Source organism: Larimichthys crocea, chromosome XX (assembly GCF_000972845.2).
Source record: "Larimichthys crocea isolate SSNF chromosome XX, L_crocea_2.0, whole genome shotgun sequence".
NCBI lineage: Eukaryota > Metazoa > Chordata > Actinopteri > Sciaenidae > Larimichthys > Larimichthys crocea.
In genome coordinates, this window is record NC_040030.1 from 18,014,166 (window position 1) to 18,033,399 (window position 19,234).

Below are 19,234 nucleotides of genomic sequence, written 5' to 3' on the forward strand. Positions count from 1 at the left end.
AGAATGAGCCTTTTACTGTATATCTGCAGACACCATGTGTCTCGTCCACGGAGCCCACCAGTAGGCCAAAGCGGACAAACTAAAACACCGTCTACATTTTTCACACACGTCACAGCCACCATACTGGACCTTTACGTTACATACAGACTAACTGTTCACTGTGGTGAAGTATGATGAAGTGCCTGCAGGCTCATTTTCACTCAAGTTTATGACAACTCAAATCTTTTTTGTGATGTTTTTGGAATTCTGTTATATTTGTCACATTTGAAACTACATTCTAATGAATGTTCCAATCAAGCAATATATTACCAATTAGCCAAGCTGAGGTAAATACCAATAAAAAAAAAAAACATATTCCGATTTAGTTTTCTTTTTTATCTGTTTAAATTGTTATTAATCCTCCTTCAGTCCTGAACTTCACACTTTCCTCCTCAGGGATTCATGTTGTGTTCCCGGAAAAGAAACATTCTCTATGTGCTCTCTTTGTGAAAGCTACTCTATGTTTTGATATTATTTAACAAAATACGGGATAATCATTAGTTGTAAGGCTAAACAATTGGCAAACTGTTAAGTTGAGTTTAGTCCTTCATCTCAAGTTATACCTGTTTTATAAATATAATAAATCATATTAAAAGTATGTTGTGTGCCGCTCTGATTTTGAGTTGCTGTTAAAGAAGCATTGCACTGACTTTACTCATTAAGTCCAGTTTAGTCATACTTGCCTTTGAAATCAGACATACTGTCTGACTCTGAAAGGTGCTTTTTAAAAGAATGCCTCTGATAATGTTATCAGGGTTATTAACATTTTTGATATATTAAGTATAATGTACATTTCAACAGCTTCCATCAGTACAGCATAGAAGTGATGTCATACTCACCACTCTGCTGCTCTAACATTCTATTTTTAACAGAAATCACGTTTTATTTTATCATTTCCAGTGGACTGGAAAAACGCAAAAACGCATAAACATCAATGCAGAGGCTCTTTTTCTGACACCAGAGTGCAAGCATAAACATGAAAATCAAACCCAGACACTGTGCAAATATCAAAGCATCTAAAATTCACCCATCTACTCATCTATTTTTAACATTTTTGCTGTTGCACACTACCACCAGCCTGATCGACATTTTATCATCTCTCCATGTCGAGGAAGAACAAAGCAACAACATGGCTGCACCGCTCACGCACTGAAACACCACTACAACACTTTTCTGGACACTGGCAACATGTGTCATCGTGGACACTGAGCAGGCTGTCACACACACAAGCACACACTTTCTTTAATGGGACACTGTCCCCTGGAGAACAAGGCTTTCTGGGGCAGATGAAGGTTAGCAGAGCTCACATGTGCTCTCCCTCGCTCACATGTATTTTACAGGAAGTGCTCTTCTCGACACGTTTTTAAAAAGATAATCAGATTCCCTTTTCTTTTAATAAAACAAATCACAGCAGCAAAAACTGAACTCAACACTATTATTTCCATTTAATGATATTAGAATGTAAATGAACCAAGACTGCAGGGGGGCTTTCATTTCTGTGACCCATTTACTCCCTTATAGGAGTCACTATATGACGTTAATACCCAGTGAACAGAAACAGCAGCGAGATATGAAATGACAGGGCTGCCTGCGAGATTTGCTTGGCTTTACATAAAACGAGTTCACTCTCACTAATTCCCAACAGTCCTCAAAGGAAACCAAAGATATAGAAGAGGGGTACATCTGCCATAATGACTTCATTTTCTCCTGATGTAGAGAGCAGGAACGCATGTGCACAGTCTACAAACTGAAAATGTGTCAGGCTAATGTAGAGGAAAGTGACATGCAAGTACAAAATCTATGATGAAAATACACTAATATACGATTATTATGAACAGTCTAAGAAGATATACTCAGGTGGTCTCCATGTTTAATTTTGTGTCAGGACTTTGATATCGCCACAAGCTGGTAACATAGAAAACTGAGGATATATATCGCAGCCTTGTTGTTGTTTTTTTATATTACTGCACATTGTTACTTTTTCATTGAGATGCATCAAGTGTTATAATGCATTCAAATCACTGACAGGTGAATCCCAAATGAACGGAAACGTGACGTCAATGAAGATTATATGTGACAATTAAACTGAACTTATACATTTGTGGTGTGTTTACAGTCATTAAAAACTTCAGAATTTCTAGTTACTATAGTGGGAAATAATCCAAGATCTTTTTATAACAATTTGTTCTTATATTTACAAAGTATGCACGCCAAACACTGCCAAAAACTGCAGTTCCTCAAACATCCACTTGAGGCTGGCTCCAGAAGTGAGTCAGTCTCCATAAGTCCCCATGTTCAAATGTCCAACTTCACAGCAGAAATAAACATGTTTACAGCCTGGTACTAAAAACTGTTTTGGTCTCTGTAGCTAATTTCCCGGTTTATGACAACTGTACTGAGGGTGAATTTATACACAACTCACCTGTTCACATTATATTAAGGCTTAAAGTTATGCAGAATTAAGAGCGTGGCTGCTTTGACTGACAGGTGGGTGCCGTTACAGATGGTTTGATTGAGCACCTAGGTGTCATTCAGCCCACCACATCACCTTAGCTCCACTGATGATCTACGTCTTTGCCAATTTTTTAGATTAGCCTGGAGACAGAAGAGGCAGGACGACTAACATGGCGATATGTTTTGAGCTTTAAAGCGGCTCTTCAGAAACCTACAGTTGATGTCACACATGTCAACCTGGTACCAGGTCTGGTTGGGTGTAACAGGTTAAAAAGATTGGCAGTGCCTACTGGAATAGAGGAAGATGGGCCTGTAAAAAAATCTGTGCAGTGCAAGTGCTTGATTTAAGACAGCACTACTACATTACTGGTATTTTTTAGGACAGCAGGATGGAGGAAGTGCTGAGTGTGCCTTTACATCAAACTAGAACAGACATAGATCAGCATACAGGTGAGGCAAATAATTGAGGAGGCCTTTATTTGATTCTGATAAAGAAGTTGTGCTTTGCTCATAGCTGAAAATAATTTAAAAAGGTCGTACTGCACAACAGGTCCAGGACAATCAAAAGTTAAATAGTTGTGTTTTTTTCAGTGTGTGTGCGTGTGCGTGTGTGTATACCTGGATCTCCATGCCCTGCTCCAGCAGCCTCTTCGCCTGGTTCTCCACCTCCAGCCTAGCTCTGCTGATCAGCAGCAAGTCGTTCTCAATCACCTCGATGCCGCTCAGATCCACACCTTGTGACAGGTAGTCTGGAGAATGTCCAAACAAAAACACACACACACAAGACGTTTTCAAACTTTTTTCATTTTCATTCGTGTTTACCAAGATGCAAATATCTAGTATTCAGATCCTTTTTTTCAAAGAAACATTTGGGATATTTAAGTGGATTATTTAACAAGCTTTTGGTTTATTTACTGATTCTTTTGTGTCGTGTCAGAATGGTGTTGCGTCAGCTCTTGTTTTTGTGGTGGCGGTGTTGTTTTGTATTAAATGTATTGTATTCCTAGTATTTCCAGTGTTTCATTATTTCCATAAACAAGGGGAACAAAATATTATGAATAATATATTGCAGAACATACATTACTGTCTGTTTGTTACTTTGTTTTTCTTTTGCTGTTGTTTCCGTTGGCTCTTTACTGCAGATATTGAAAAATTAAAACAAAATTTAATTGTGCATTTTTAGCTTCAACTTGAGCATGCTGGAGAACGAAGTATAAAAAATGTTGTGGTTCCTGCAGATATGAACTAGAGTTGTCAAGATACCAAAATGAGTAACCATGATACTATACCAGACAAAGCTCTGGGTATTATCGCGATACTGCAGCTTTTTTAAAATTATTATTATTTGTATGAACTGCAATGTATTTGTACAAGTTATAAATACTTATTAATGACTTATAATGTTTGGTGCATGATACAGTGGTCCCTCGTTTATCGCGGGGGATACATTCTAAAAATAACCTGCAGTAAACGAAATCCGCGAAGTAAGTTTTACAATTATTATACATGTTTTAAGGCCGTAAAACCCCTAACCACACACTTTTATACACCTTTTTACACGCATTTTGTACAGTACTCCCTTAATTAATCAGGACGCAGAACACAATGCGCGTTCATACTGTACAGTACACTGTAAAAAAAATGCATGCAAAATTACACTGAAAAAAAATCCGCGAAACAGCGAGTCCGCGAAAAGTGAACCGCGATATAGCGAGGGACGACTGTAAACATAATACTGGTGAAGTAAGAATTAGACTGAAACAAGTCTGAAACAATGAGTTTGTTTTTTTGAGCAAAATTAGTGGTTGCCACTGACAACAATGCCACGGCAGACTCGCCGCTCAGCCCGGTGCCTTTGTCACGGTGAGTGTGTTGTCTCGTGGTTGTGACTGTAAGCTGTGCGCGTCTGGGCGAGACAGAACTTTAGCTTGTTGTTTGTTTTGAAGTGAATTTCGGAGCAGACCCAGTGTGCGGAAACAGCCTATCATATCCCCGGACGTCACCAGTAACAGGCAAACAGCCAATCATTCAGCAGCTGTGTAGTTCGGTTGCAGTAGTTGCCATGTTGCTTTGTTTACATGGAGTAGCATGCAGTGAGAAACCTGGAGGAGAGTAGAGACGGGCGCTATGTAGTGGAAACTGGCACCGGTAGTATAGTATTCCACGGTAGTACCGTCGTGTAGAATTTCTAGTATAGTAGGAACCGTTACGATTTGGCACCGCGGGGTACCGTGGGTATCGTGCAACTCTAATATGAACATTTTCAAGGTAAACGCCCTTGAAAACTTTAAAGTTATAATACCACAGTAATTCTTTCATTTCAATTTAAAAATCTAGATTATAAAGCCCAAAAAACTAATTAAAGCAGTAAAGGTTTAGACATATTAAAAATATGTCAATGAATAAGACAGCTAAAACATAAAGCACAGATATACATATAAAGCTTAATTAGCTTAATAAAGAGCAAAACATTTGTTTTATTTTGTATTACTTTTAAGGGATGAAAAAATCATGTTCAAATCTCTGAACAAAGAAAATGTTTTTACAGTCACTTTCACAACAACAGCCCTGTCAGTCTAAAACTTCATCAACACATCTTTTTTGTGATTAAATTATCATATTTGTGAGTTAATTTGCATCCTGTTGACAGAAAAGATGACAGAGGGACTAGTCAGCTTGACAGATTTGTCAGCAACACTTGTTTCAAAGAAGCACATAGCACTTCTTACTGCGTGTTAAACATTTCCATTCTGCTTTTGCCCCTGCTTTGTTTGTCCACCCACCTGCTCTAGAAAGCCTGATCGTGCATTAGAGGAAGAAATATTGACTTGCCTTGCAACTGAATCCTGTTCTGGGCTGATATGAAATTGAAATTGATCTTACACTGTCAATATGTGTGATTTTGTATCCAACAAATTGTGAGCGCCTTGAGCAAACACTTAAGCTCTACCATGATGATTCTAGCAGCAGTGACAGTGAAACTGCTGCCATGGTTTCTGTTGCTGCTGTTCACTCGCAGTCATTTCCACTAAACTTTTACTGAATACGACTATTCACAGTAAGTGTTGTAAGAGTTTTGAAGCAGTGAATCTGCAGCTCTGACTTGTGCATGAAGTTTGTTCAGGCAGGAAGTGAAAAGCAGGGCTGGGCGGAGAGATGAGCAGGCTGGAACAGGGACGCAGATAGAGGAGATATGAGGAGACAGACAGCAGACAACAGACTGTGGTGTGTGACTAAGCCACGACCTGCTGGTGCAACCTCCTTCTGGCAACATGGTACAACAGTCTGAACTGAAAATGTACAGTTCCAAGGAAGCACTGAAAATTTCAGTGACATGATTAAAAGCTGCTGAATGAACAGCAAACAGTTGTACTGATTCCTCCTAGATTAGTTGTTTAGTCGAAGCCAGAGCTGCCCTAGTCATTGTTGGGAGCATTTCCCACAACAATCAGACCTATTGAACAAATCAGGAGATGTGTTCGGCAATTAAGGGTTCAGGAACCAGGCTGGCTTTCTCCGAATGTCAAAATAGATTAGTGCTGATATTGATTGGTTTGAATTTCATCAACTAAGACTGCATTTCTGCTTATCAAATCAGATCCTATCAGATACTGGTTCCAACTCTTGACACATTACTTGTGCAATGAAACAAAACTTTGATTCTTCAACATTATATGAAAGCATAAACCAGCTTTGGCAGAATTGAGCAGCCATACACATTCTCTTTTTTCTCAAATTGTGAGATATCTTAGTTTGTGCTTGAGCTGAACATGCTAGCATTAACTGATTCTGGTGCATAATGAAGTGGTGACATCAAGAATGCTACACACGCAGGACTACACTTCTACTACAACCGTACTGTAAACACTAGTTGGACATCTGTGACTGGCTATGTGACCGAAGCAAAGGTGGTCCTACCGTCACTTTTCGGCATTAGTGAAATGGTTTGTTAGCCAACAAATCCCCGGTTCTTAAAAAAAAAAAAAGGTTGCACATTTGGTTTCATTTACTAAAGTTGTACAGAAAAACATTTTCCATTTTCCCATCATTTACGAACAAGACCCCAAGATACTCCTTTACTTGGCTTCATAAAGAGATTAGCAGGAAACTTGGAGACAAATCCACTAATGGGAGTCCAAGTTATTAAAGAACAAGAATTTAGAATACCCGTTTGAACTGGCCCTCCATAAAGATCATCATCATTTAGAGTGGGTCATCATCACAATTTAACAGTGGAATAGAAAACACAGCAAGGACAAGGCTCTTTTTTTCCCTCTTTCAGCTGTCAACGGTGCATTTCATTCAGTTTAATGATAAATTACTACCTTTTAAGTTCATACTGAGCTATTCACAAGTTGTCAATGGTCCTGCCAAGTGTGGCATTAGAAAACTTCACATGGAGGAAGAGATCTAAACAACAACTTACCAGAGCAAGACTTTGCAATAAGACACCACATGGGTCCGCATGCATGCAAAAATCAAGGGATGCAGCTTTAAGCTGCTTATATACATTAGCCCGCATATGGGTAGACAAGCAGCTGCAACGCAAGAAAGAACATACTTTATGAGCACCTGGAGGATTAAAGAGTATATCAGAGCAAATCAGGACTGAACCATCTTGACTGATGCCAGAATATTGTACATGAGAACGTCGAACTTTAATGCAAACATAGCTGAACATGTGACATTTGAGGATGTTAGTATACCAACATTGAGGTCACAGCTAAAAAAATTTAACAGCGCAGGACAGAGTCATAGATGGTAACTGCGAAAAGCGGTTTCTGTTGGGTTTGTTCAGTGTTTGCTGCCAACACTACTTCAATGCCACCAATGACAAGCTTAATTGCTTCTTGTTGATGCGTAGCAATCATTTCTACACACACAACTCTCTGAAGGAACACAGGATACATTATGTAGCCTTCATGCACACAAAACCATGTGAGTAAAAGCAAATGTACAAGCTCTCTAAGCAATGACAAACGCTCTAAGAACCTAACGGCCCTACTTCTGATCCTTAAAGGAAGGGTATGCTTAAAATAAAGTATCTCCTTTGAGACAGGGCAAAAAGCATGTCCTCATAGAGGGGTCTGTCCTTGAAGGCACGTATGAAACGTGGTGGAAATAATTGTGTGAAGAATGGAAAAAAAGCTTGAGAAAGAAGTTCAAATCTTGGACACTCTGCATACTGGCTGGTAACTGTGTGAAGTGGTTGTGTTTGTCAGATTGTCGGACCTGTGTTTCATTTTGTCCTGATATGACATGAATAGCAGCAAGCTTCATTCCTTCAATTTTGTGCCATCATCTTAACTCTGTTTTAATGGCAGTCCTGATTTGAATTTTCCTTAACATTAGCGTCTGACAACCGTATGTTTTAATATATCAGGAAGACAAAAAGGTACAAGGAGATCACCTTCTGATTATGAGAGAAGAGGCATAGAGGTGTGGGGTCTGAAATCAAACCATTTCAGAGGTGTTATTTGTCTTGAGCTGCAGATTGTTTGCTCTTCTTCCCACAGAGAGAGACTGAGAGTATTATCAGGCAGGTGGCAGGCTGAGACACAGAGGACCGGGGAATTGGACAGGAGCCACATTCAATTCAAAAGCAATCCGCTCGAAGCCTCAACCCAAGTACAAAGCCTGCCAGAGACCACGATCGAACAGCTGAGCCCCGTATCCTTTTGCTTGTTTATATATGTGTGTGTGAGAGACAGACAGTCAGACAGACAGAGGGATTGAAAGAGGTTGGTCATTTCTAACTTGTGTCATAATATGCTCAGAAGGCTGTCTGATATACCACGCTTGAAGTCACACAGACACACATACACACACAGACCACTGGCTATTATGTGTTGGTTCCCAAGGGATAAAGCTGTGCTCTGACACAGATGTGCCCTGGTTTCATAGGAATTCATTCAGATCATTTTTCAGAGGACCAGTGGTGGATATCAATAATAATCAAAGATACCTATACATAAAAAAGTGTGTAAACAGAGTGTACCCCCCTTCAGCATCACCTTGGTGATGGAGGTAATCAGGAGAGTGGATAGGAACAGGCAGCAGGGAGGGATTTGCTTCCCGCTTATCAGAGCATATTAAACAGTCAGGAAATAATTATCATTGAGCACAAATGAAGAGGGCTGGGGTGCAGGTGAGAGGTAGACCTGAGGTGGGTTTGCTAGAAATAGCAGCTTATCAATCACAGTCTTGCTTCATTAGGTGTTACTACACATACTACGGATCAGATCAGTTCAACTATACTTATTTGTGGCATCGTCATTTGGAAACATCGAAGTGAGGTTTGCGCTGTCAAACATGTTTGCTCCCACAATTCAAAAGCAGTAAGTAGAGAAATGCAACATTCACACTGGACCCCTACCAAAGACACACTACCATTTGTAATTCACACCCACAGAGGAACAGCAAATAATACAGCATTTAAGCAGCATTGAAAACCTATGGTTTGGATATCAAACCTTTAGTCTTGAAAAGCGTGGCAGCAGTCAACGGCTACAATAGGTTCATTATATCTCTATGGCGACAAGCATAATGAAAAGTATCCATAAAAACAATTCTCAGATCAATCCTTGAGCATTATCCACTTCTCTGCTATTCATCTGCAGGCTCATTATGATCCAGCACTGGGATTTTTAGCCAAGTGTATAAAATATTTGAGCATGAAATTACATTCTTAAAACATGGAAACAACAGTTAGGATTCACTTAAGAGGTTTTATTTGAATGCCACATTCTTCATTAGCAGATGGAGTTCATTCAGTTGTCATGGAGACCTCCATTTCCCAATTAAGGCTGTGAGATGAGGTTTCGAAGCTGTGTAATTAAAAAGGTAAGGTTTTTACGATCTAAATGGGAAAATGTGACTTAACTTGAACTTTGTGTTTACCACTTTCAACCATTAAGTCACCAAATACCAAGGGTTTGTCCAGACTGCAGGAAAATCAGATTTGTTTCACAAATCAGATTTTTAAGACAGACTGTCCTTGCTGTTATTTGGAAGTGATCTGATCGGATTTGTGTGTGCAGACATCACCAGGTTGATTAGTTGATTGAAAGGAGCTGTGTAGCAACACAAAGCAGACATCTCTGCTAGAAAAAACAGTTTTGTTTTTTTTAGCTTTCAAAAAGAGGATTTCCTAAAAAAGCTTCTTCAACACTAAATGTATAAAGAAGACTGACGCAGTGCAACTGCCAGGCTGCAGTGTGTCACAACTAGTGTAAACCATGATGTGACAATGTGTGTTTATTGGCTTAAAAGGCACAATAAAATGTCATTTTACTTTCTGCAGTCTAAAAACAAATATATACCTTAGCAACTCTTGATAAATTCTGATTTTAGTTTGGGAGAGTAAAAATTAAGACAGTGATGATACTGACTGATGACTTCAGTTTTACTTACTTTAGTTACTGATTCATGCGTTTCCGACAATGACGCCCCTTTAATCATATATCAAAGTAATCCCTGACACCTCACTGCTTGCCAGTGGCAATGTACAGAATATGGCATGTTCCCTTTTCCCACAGTTGATTCATGAGTTCTAAGCTCTTGGTTGTTTGCAGCCGCCTGTGCCACCATCATCAGCATTAGCATTTACTGGTGTGCAGGAGCTTTCACTCCTATGCACCTCTGTTTGAAAGCACAGTTAAGGACTACACGGCAGCCTTTAGGCTAGCCAGTGGACAGCCCAGATATCAGGTTCAAATATTAATGCATTCATGAAACATTTATAAATGTTTTATGTAGCACTCTATTGTGCTTAAAGCAATTTTAGGTGGGAAACGAGTCACTCACATCATCACGTCATCTTTGCTGAGAAAAAAAATCTGCAACTGTCTTATTTTTTCTTTACAAGCTGTCTATGTGTCATGTTCATGTTTCTCCCTCTGTATAAGCCTGCTGCCTGTTGCTCTTGCTAAAGACTTGTATCTGGGGGGGAAAACATGCCTCCCGCTGGGTTGCGCATGTCAGTAAAACAGTCGGACTGGAAACCATCATCTCTGCTTACACTTCTTGAATAAACAGATGAACAGCTGAGATACAATGACCAGATCGGGGAAGATGTGAAAAATGAGAGGAGTCCTTGTTTTATCAGTGGAGAAGTGTATCCCGGAAGACAACAGATGGGCCCTGATTTGAATTCTGATCCATCAGTCCGCGTTCACTTTGGCCGGTGAGGCTGTTGTTGCCATGCCAATGCCAAGTAGCCGTAATTAGTCCACTCACTAGCTACCTTGCAGATACGTTCAGCAGGCAATAAGGGTAACGCTGCGACTGCTCTGACGGTAACCAGATTGGGACAATTAAGCATGTACCATCCGGCAGGAGCTATGCAAACACAAACAGCGGAGGAGTGGCCAAAGTCCTGAAAGGAAGGATGCTGTCATTAGTATCGTCATGGCCACCGTTTTCTACCTGGGCTCCTGAGGGCAAACAGACCTAATGGTAGATGGCTTAGAGGAAACGACAAAGAAACAAGGGCTCAATGTCAAAAAAGATTTGTGTCATTTTGAGTCACCCCTTCTATTACAGACAGCACAAAAGATAAACAAAGTTAACAAAGGACAGAAAGAAACATAAAAATGAGAGTGAGAAAACTACGAGGAGTGTTAAATCAGCTTTGTGAGTCCAATTAGTGGAGCACAGAGGTGTAAAAGGAAAAAAAAAAGATAGAGAGAAGACAGTTTCAGAGAGGAAAGGAGGAGGGGGAGGAGGAGGAGGGAGCAATGGATGAGTAGGAAGGGCCACTGGAGGCAGATACAGAGAGAGGCAGGAAGCAGGACAGAGAGAGAGAGACAGACTGACAGAAAAAGAAGCACAGCAGAGAGAAGAGAAGAGAGGGGGAGGCAGAGCAGCAGCGTCAGTATCTCCCTTGCTCCCTCCGGGCTCTATAGCTGCATGCTTTCTACCAGTCAAATTTCCATCCTGAATGGACTCAACAGTGTGGCGGAAGATTCTTGAATGATGGACTTCTAAGCTGAACCTCAGTCACTCAGGCTTATCACCTGTGGACACCAGGCTACCTCTGGGGATTGAAATTACAAAGCCCTACAGGGAAGGGAAGCACTCCGACAGACCCAGGGATCACTAAAGAATGGTCTTTGTCTAGATAAAAGGTAAACTAACACACACCACAGTCACATACTAGTACTGTTTATCTGTGTTCTGATAGTAAGGCAATGTCAATGTGCCACACGAAGGCACTGTAAAATCAACACATTTAGCTCAACACACAGATAAACACACAGCATGCTGACATGTTGTTGAGCTCATGAGTCACGATTCAAGCAGCCATTATTTTAAGTGAAGAATAATTAGACAAAATAAGTGACTGTCAAACAGTAAGGAACACAGGTCTTCACAAGCTAAGCTGAGTTCAGTGCATCCCAAAGAGAGACCAGCTCTCCGTGCTCATACAACAAAATACTGATCGAACTGAAGACAGAACATGTTTGAATCTGTCCTAAGAGTGAGGTCACCTAGAGGGCAGATTTCATGTCATGGAAAACACAAGTAAAAGAAAAGTTGACCATATCAGAATGTGCATTCAAGCTAAATATTAAATATGAATAAAAAGGCAATTTTGCAAATTTTGTGATGAGAAAGTGCTACAGAGCTGAAAGTAACAGACAGAGTATGAGAAAAAGAACCGGTCTAGAAGAAGACAGCTGAGGACAAATGTTCCTTTTTTTCAAAAAACTACTTGGGCTGAACCACAACAATTACTTGATTATTTTTCAGATTAATTGATCATTTGTTCAGGTTAGAACATTGTGAAAAACAAGTAACACATGTTTCCAGAACCCAAAAATGTTCAATTTACAATGAACATTGAGAGTGAAATCAATGTACACTTGGACTTGGAGACTTTTTGTCTAATAAATTACAGCTGAGGGGTGGCGTTTAGCTCAGTTGGTAGAGCAGCCGCCACATGTGCAAAGGCTCAGTCCTTGCTGCGGAAACCTAGGGTTTGAATCCGACCTGTGGCTCTTTCCTGCATGTCTCCATGTTCTCCATCTCTCTCTCTCCCAGCATTTCTGTCACTCTTCAGCTGTCTCTGTCAAATAAAGCTTGAAAAAAAAGGGCAAAAAAAATAATAATCTAATACATTACAGCTGATTAATCTGATTACAAAATTTGTTGACTGTCGAACTGATCAGCTGACTCTTTCCCATGCTGATCAGTTTTGGGCATCCCTTCCGAGATATTCTTTATGTGCGGCAGCTCTGTAACCTGCGGGTTTCGCCAGAATTTGGTAAGCGTGTTGACAGTTGTAGGTGTTCCAGATCACACTGGATGTGGCTGGCCAATTCAGTATAGGTAGAAGTTTTCCGTGGTTACGATTAGGACAAGCCTACACCTGTTGATATGGATAAAATAAACTTTTACATTTTTCCAGGAAAAGTAATGTGAGCTATTATTGACAACAGGCAACACCAATATCAAAAATAACTGCACAGGTCATATTGGATTATCATGTTTATACCACCTGGCATGTGTCAACTATTGCTTATTCATGCTTCAATGGAAAGCTGGCAGTATCTTTGTCAACCTTCATATAAATGTTACTAAAATAAAATCAGGAGAAGCTTTGGCCTAAAAACAGCTACACCAGTACTGTTTTAGAACATGGATGATATTGCTATGTCAGAGATGTGCAGTTATATGAAAATAGCCTATAAGAATTCAGTATTGTTCATTGCCATGATATATATAGAAAATACACCTACGTAATTGAGCAAGTGGCTTGTCCTATTGTTTAATTCGAATAGCAGACATAGAACATAGACACAAAGGTGTGTGTAAATATAGATGTGCCATATCCAATATCAAATTCAGATAATAAATCATATATTATTAAATGTAAGTCAGGAACTGATCTGCCCTTCAGTTCTTGACAGCATTTGTTAACAATCTTTTCAAATTTTAAATATCCAGTCTGAGTCCTAATCCAAAAACTGAGACAGTGTGTAGCCAGTTGTTGTGACAGCCAGTCAACATATCATTTCATACACTGAGACAGACTGCAGAGAACCAGTTCACAGTCTTCAGTACTCATTTGCTGAACACCACATGATGAGAACCATCAAAGACAAAAGGCGAGGCAAACTGATTAACCACACATGTGGCACGCACACACACAAACACAAGCATGATACTCACAAGGACAGGCAACCAATTAGCACAGAAAGAGCAAGCTAAATGAGTTGAAATTAAGTGTGAGATATGTTTTGCAACACGCAGATTAAGGGGACGCAAATTTCTTTTATACAATTTTACTAAATCTTACACTCTTTCCCTTCACAGGATGAAAAACGAAATGTGACTAAGGAAAAACGCAAGGGAAGGGGAGGATGAAGGGATATGACATCATTTTCTGCTTCAATCAATTCCACTCTCGCTGTCTGTGAAGGATCAAGCGAGAGTAAGAAAGCTGAGAGTCAAGGGATCAGTCCCTGAGTAGTATCCAAGGAGTTCACATGACCTACATCCATGCCTATGACCTTTGGTGCAGCTCTGCCCCCCTCTTGAATCACGGGGAAGTGAAAGGTTTGACTGGGTCAAGTCCAGAGGAACCACAAAAGCTTGTTTTTCATTTCTGTTGAAACCTCCAGTCCATTCTCTCATCTCTGCTCTCCCTCTGTGCTATTTTCTGGAATATGAAATGACAAACCTGACATGGTTTGATATAAGGTGTTACGGACCACATGGACATCATCTCCAGAGAGATAAAGAGACAAGTGTGAAATACATACAATACCTGAAACGTGGAGCGTAGTGGAGAGAGCAGGATTGTTCTGGCACTGGCATCATGTTCAGGCGGGGATGAGACTTGAGGCAATGGTCAAAGGACAACGGACAATGAAGAGACAGAGCTATGTATGAAAGAAAGCATTGATCTTAGTGCACCGCACTGATGTTGCAAACCACATGCCCCCCATTAAGGGGCGGGTATGTGTTGCTTTCTGTGTTTCACAAACAGGCTATTGCCTGAGCGGAGCCAGTATCCCCAAAGCTAAAGACTTTTCATTGTCCGCCAAATTTCAATATGTCCGCAGAAAGAATGATGCAAGTGAACAGGATGAAGTGAAGATCAATCTTATCAGAACATGGTGGGATGATTTGACATGCTCCACCAAGTTTCTTGTGGCCACTTCAATTGCTGCTGAGCTGGAGAGGACACTGCTGGGAGAGAGTGGTGAGTTTAAACCTCATATTCTACTACTGTTGCATATGGTATGTTTAGGACTCTCAAATGGTTTGTTTTAGGACAGAAAATACCTGGTCAATTGCTACATATGTGAAGGGGGCAAAAAATTTGATCTCCCCAGTGCAAACCCCAGATACTCACAATCTTACACGTAAAACTAACACTTGCACTTTAGTGTATCAATGATGTTACTGCTTCTTCTGATTCTACGGTTAAAAAAGTAGTGGTGGCCTCTTTGTTGGTATCTCTTTCAATTGACCCCTGACAACTTCCTCTTAGTTATGATGTACATACGCAAGTATCTACCAGATTTATTACTGAATTTTGGGGGGGAATTACCTCTTCAGTCACATGTCTTGTTACGCAATTAGGTTTCTATATACCTGAGGTTTCCATGAAAAACGTACAAAAAAAAAGTACAACATGCAAAAAATACAGAGGCTGTACTTGTAAGAATTTGTTTTTTTTCCACTGTGCAGTTTCAACAAGAATTTAGTAGTTATAACAAAAAGTTAGTAGTAGTAAGCAGCCTGAGCCATTCCTTATAAAATCTGAGTCTGACTCAAACTTGATCTACAAACACAATGTGTCACTAAAAGCAAAAGGCAAGTGGCAGCTGCAAGTCCACTGGTCTGGTGTCAGTTGAACAAATCTCTGGTTGAAAGTATTTAAAATTCCTTTGAAATGTATTCCTTTCATTTCATAGCCTTTTTGTACAAACTACTCTCTAGGCCTCTTCCTATCATCAGGATAATGCACACATCTCCAGTGTTGATCTCTGCAGCCACAATGAGCAACATGACGGTGCTTGACACTGCTGACCCCTATGACCTTGACCAGACCTCCTCTGAGGCCATCTACCCCATTAGCTTCCAGGTAATGGCAGTCTTGAACACACATCTCAGATGGATTTTCAAACAAATCAATGTTCCATGATAGCACAATTTTATTTTGCATTATTATAACTAAAATGACAATGAATGTGACAGTAAACGCCACCCTATTCTTTCTGTTGGTAGGTTTCTCTGACAGGCTTCCTGCTTTTGGAGATAGTTTTGGGCTTGAGCTCCAACCTCACTGTGCTCGTCCTCTACTGTATGAAGCAGAACCTCATCAGCTCTGTTTCCAACATCATTACCATGAATCTGCATGTTGTGGATGTGTTGGTGAGTCCTGAAATCTATTACCAGCTACTTTTTGCCATTTAACGTGCTTCTTTACTGTCTCAGACCGGTCCCCAAACACCACTAATCCCTTTTCCAACCTATGCAAGGGTCATGTCAATAGTATGGAGAGAGTCCACAGATGAGTGCCACAAAAGTACTGTTGAGTGTTCAAAACAAGCCCCAAACTCAGATGTTGCAAGAGGCTTTTGGTAATTTAATTCATTTAAGATATGATAATAAATGTCTAATTGTCCAAGAGGAAATGGACAATGGTAATAGCCGCAATCAATTTAAATACAATACGTAGCCAACAAAAAGACAGTGGTATGTACCACTGCATTCTCTGCTGGCTACGTATAAAAATATAAGATCTATAAAATATCACACATGCCTTCTAAAACTAAAATATAAATTCATAGACATTAATTCTTCATTGTAATGTGTATCATTATTTGAATATGAAATTATCTCTATCTGGATATGAGATTTGGCTCATATAGCACAGCCCTAATATGGGATCTAATTATGTAGACAATAACAGGAACTAGGTCTTCCACTAAACATCAATAATTTCAATCATCAGTCACATCTCATTTTGTCAGTTGAATCATTGCCATCCAACACTTTGGGCTCTGGTGCTGAATGCAGTAAAGTTGGCTAAACTATTAGTAGTAATTTAAACCTCTACTGCCATCCACTGTGTTAAGCCCAGGTCATCAGTCATTTTTACAAATGATAACAACTTCCCAGTGTCAACTGGCTAAAACATCTTGTAATGAAACCAACATCACAGAACCAACAACCATAGAACCAATGGCCAGATGAAAATAAAATCCAAACAGTAGTTTTTCGAAGCTCTGATATTTACAAGTAACAGGAATTTGACAGAATCTTGCTAAAACTGATTGACGACCAGATGCCTCCTTCATGGATGCTAAATTTAGCTAAAGTTTTCTAACAATAAACACAGAATCAAACATTTTTTGGTGAAAAATGTAGTAAGTGCTACAACTTCTGATTCGTAACAGGATTATGTATTTGGTCACCGCAATATATTCATAAAAATTAGGTCTAAAATTAACATTTGACCTGTTCACTAAGAGACACCGCCTCCATTCTCTTTGGAATTTTGGGTTTACATTGACTTTTGGGCAACTAAAAATCCAATAATTCCTTTAGCAATACAGCTGTGAGTGATTACAGTATGTTCTCTAAAATGACAGACATCTTGATACCCTTTGAAATCAAAGTACAGTTTATAATCAATAGAAAGTGGTCTGAAGAGTAGATGGAAACAAATGTAATGCATTTTGAATGTGACCTGGATTTTTCTTGTTTTCAGGTGTGTGTATGCTGTATCCCACTGACAACCGTAGTGGTGTTACTTCCTTTGGAAGCGGATACAGCCATGATCAGCTGTTTCCATGAGGCCTGTGTCTCCTTTGCAAGCGTAGCTACTGCTGCTAATGTCCTGGCCATCACTGTGGACCGCTATGACATCTCAGTGCGACCAGCAAACCGTGTGCTCACAATGGGCCGAGCTGTAGCTCTATTGGGATCCATCTGGGCTCTATCATTTTTCAGTTTCCTGGTTCCCTTTATGGAAGTGGGCTTCTTTATTAACTTTGGTTCAGACCTTGCGAATCAGACTGCAGTAGTCACAGTGGCTCAAACAAATGAATACTACACAGAGCCGGGTTTGTACTATCACCTGCTAGCACAGATCCCTATTTTTTTTTTTACAGCTGTGGTAATGCTAGTGACTTACTACAAGATACTTCAAGCACTTAATATTCGCATTGGAACACGTTTTCAGCACAACCTCCCTAAAAAGAAGCAAAAGAGCAAAAACACCATCTCTTTGAGCACTGCAACACAAGCAGAGTCGACTGACGCTTCGCAGAGTAGCACAGGAGTCAGGGCAGGTGGAAATGCACCTTTGGGCATGCGGGCATCAGTGTCAGTCATTATCGCACTAAGACGAGCAGTAAAGCGTCATCGGGAGAGACGGGAGAGGCAGAAACGGGTCTTCAGGATGTCCCTTCTCATCATCTCCACATTCCTGCTTTGCTGGACTCCAATAACTGTGCTCAACACCATCATCCTCAGCACCGGGCCCAGTGATTTAACTGTTCGTCTCCGCTTGGGCTTCCTGGTGATGGCCTATGGAACCACTATCTTTCACCCTCTCCTCTATGCTTTCACTCGGCAGAAGTTCCAAAAGGTTTTGAAAAGCAAGATGAAGAAGAGGGTGGTGTCTGTGGTAGAAGCTGACCCTACGCCAAACAATGTGGTCATCCATAACTCATGGATTGACCCCAGGAGAAACAAGAAGGTCACCTTCGAGGACACAGAAGCCAGGCAAAAGTGTCTATGCTCGCAAGATGTGGAGTAATGGTTATAACTCAAATGTAAATATGTCCTATATGTACAGTAAAATGGGAATTGGTTACATTCCACTCATTAGAGTGAAGTAACAGACTATGACAGAAACTTTTTTAAACTGTGGTTATAGAGGGAGATAGAGGGTTTTTATTATGCAATTAGAGAGGTGGAAATATGACTACGATGAGAAAACACATTACAAATCTAAACAAGCTAAACCTCATTAACGCCGGAGTACATAAATTCTGGGCGGCTTACAGAATGAATACTAAAATGATGATTTTAGAAAGGATGTGTTCCCTGAGGAGATCAGGTGAGGAGTTTCCTTAAATAAAACATCACTTGTAAAAAGGGAAACTACCAACAGCTGAATATGTATGAGTTCAAGGATTGCACTTACTTGATTTGTTTTTTTCTCAGTACAAAGACCTGTCTCAAAATAGGTGTCATAGGCACGCACAGAGGGTAATTTATTGCTATTTATTGTGGAATGTTGTGAGTGCTCTCAAGGACAATTCAGTCATAACTGTATCTAAGCAGCAGTGTGTGTTGTTCTCTGGTTAACGTAAGATGAGACAAATACTATGTACAGTCACAGAATACCTGATATTGTTTGTCACAATTTGTAATAAACAGCCAAAGGCACAATATGTGTCAGTATCCCTCCCTTTGAACTCAAGTCACTTTGTGTTTAGAAAATGTGTTTGCATTTTTATTATTCATCAGTTATTGGTGTTTTAAGAGGTACAGATCACATTACAGTAACCCTAGTAAACCCTAATCTATCGCATGCCTTGTTGTCCTAGTAGACAAGGTAGACAATCGTCTGCATAAAAAAAATAAAATAAAATAGAAAAGAAAAAACCTCAGCCATGCTGAAAGGATAATCACAACACAACACCTACTGAGACTGTGAAAACATCAACATGTTGTATTCATATTGAGATTTGTATTGAGCTACTTATAA

The 19,234-nt window shown here is 40.0% G+C and overlaps 2 protein-coding genes across 2 annotated transcripts in view; one reads left to right on the forward strand and one right to left on the reverse strand.

The window, feature by feature from the left end:
- The window catches only part of cog5 (component of oligomeric golgi complex 5), a 58,763-nt gene that overhangs the window by 27,332 nt on the left and 12,197 nt on the right, over window positions 1–19,234 (reverse strand). The window contains exon 7 of the mRNA XM_010740742.3: window positions 3,112–3,242. Within this exon, the coding sequence (XP_010739044.1) occupies window positions 3,112–3,242 (131 nt within the window). The remainder of the gene's footprint in view (window positions 1–3,111; window positions 3,243–19,234) is intronic.
- On the forward strand, window positions 14,195–18,933 carry LOC104926801 (G-protein coupled receptor 22). The gene is made up of 4 exons (XM_027272156.1): window positions 14,195–14,704; window positions 15,448–15,592; window positions 15,736–15,882; window positions 17,225–18,933. Exons 2-4 carry the CDS (start codon window positions 15,470–15,472, stop codon window positions 18,275–18,277), a joined length of 1,323 nt encoding a protein of 440 aa, XP_027127957.1. The 5' UTR covers window positions 14,195–14,704; window positions 15,448–15,469; the 3' UTR covers window positions 18,278–18,933.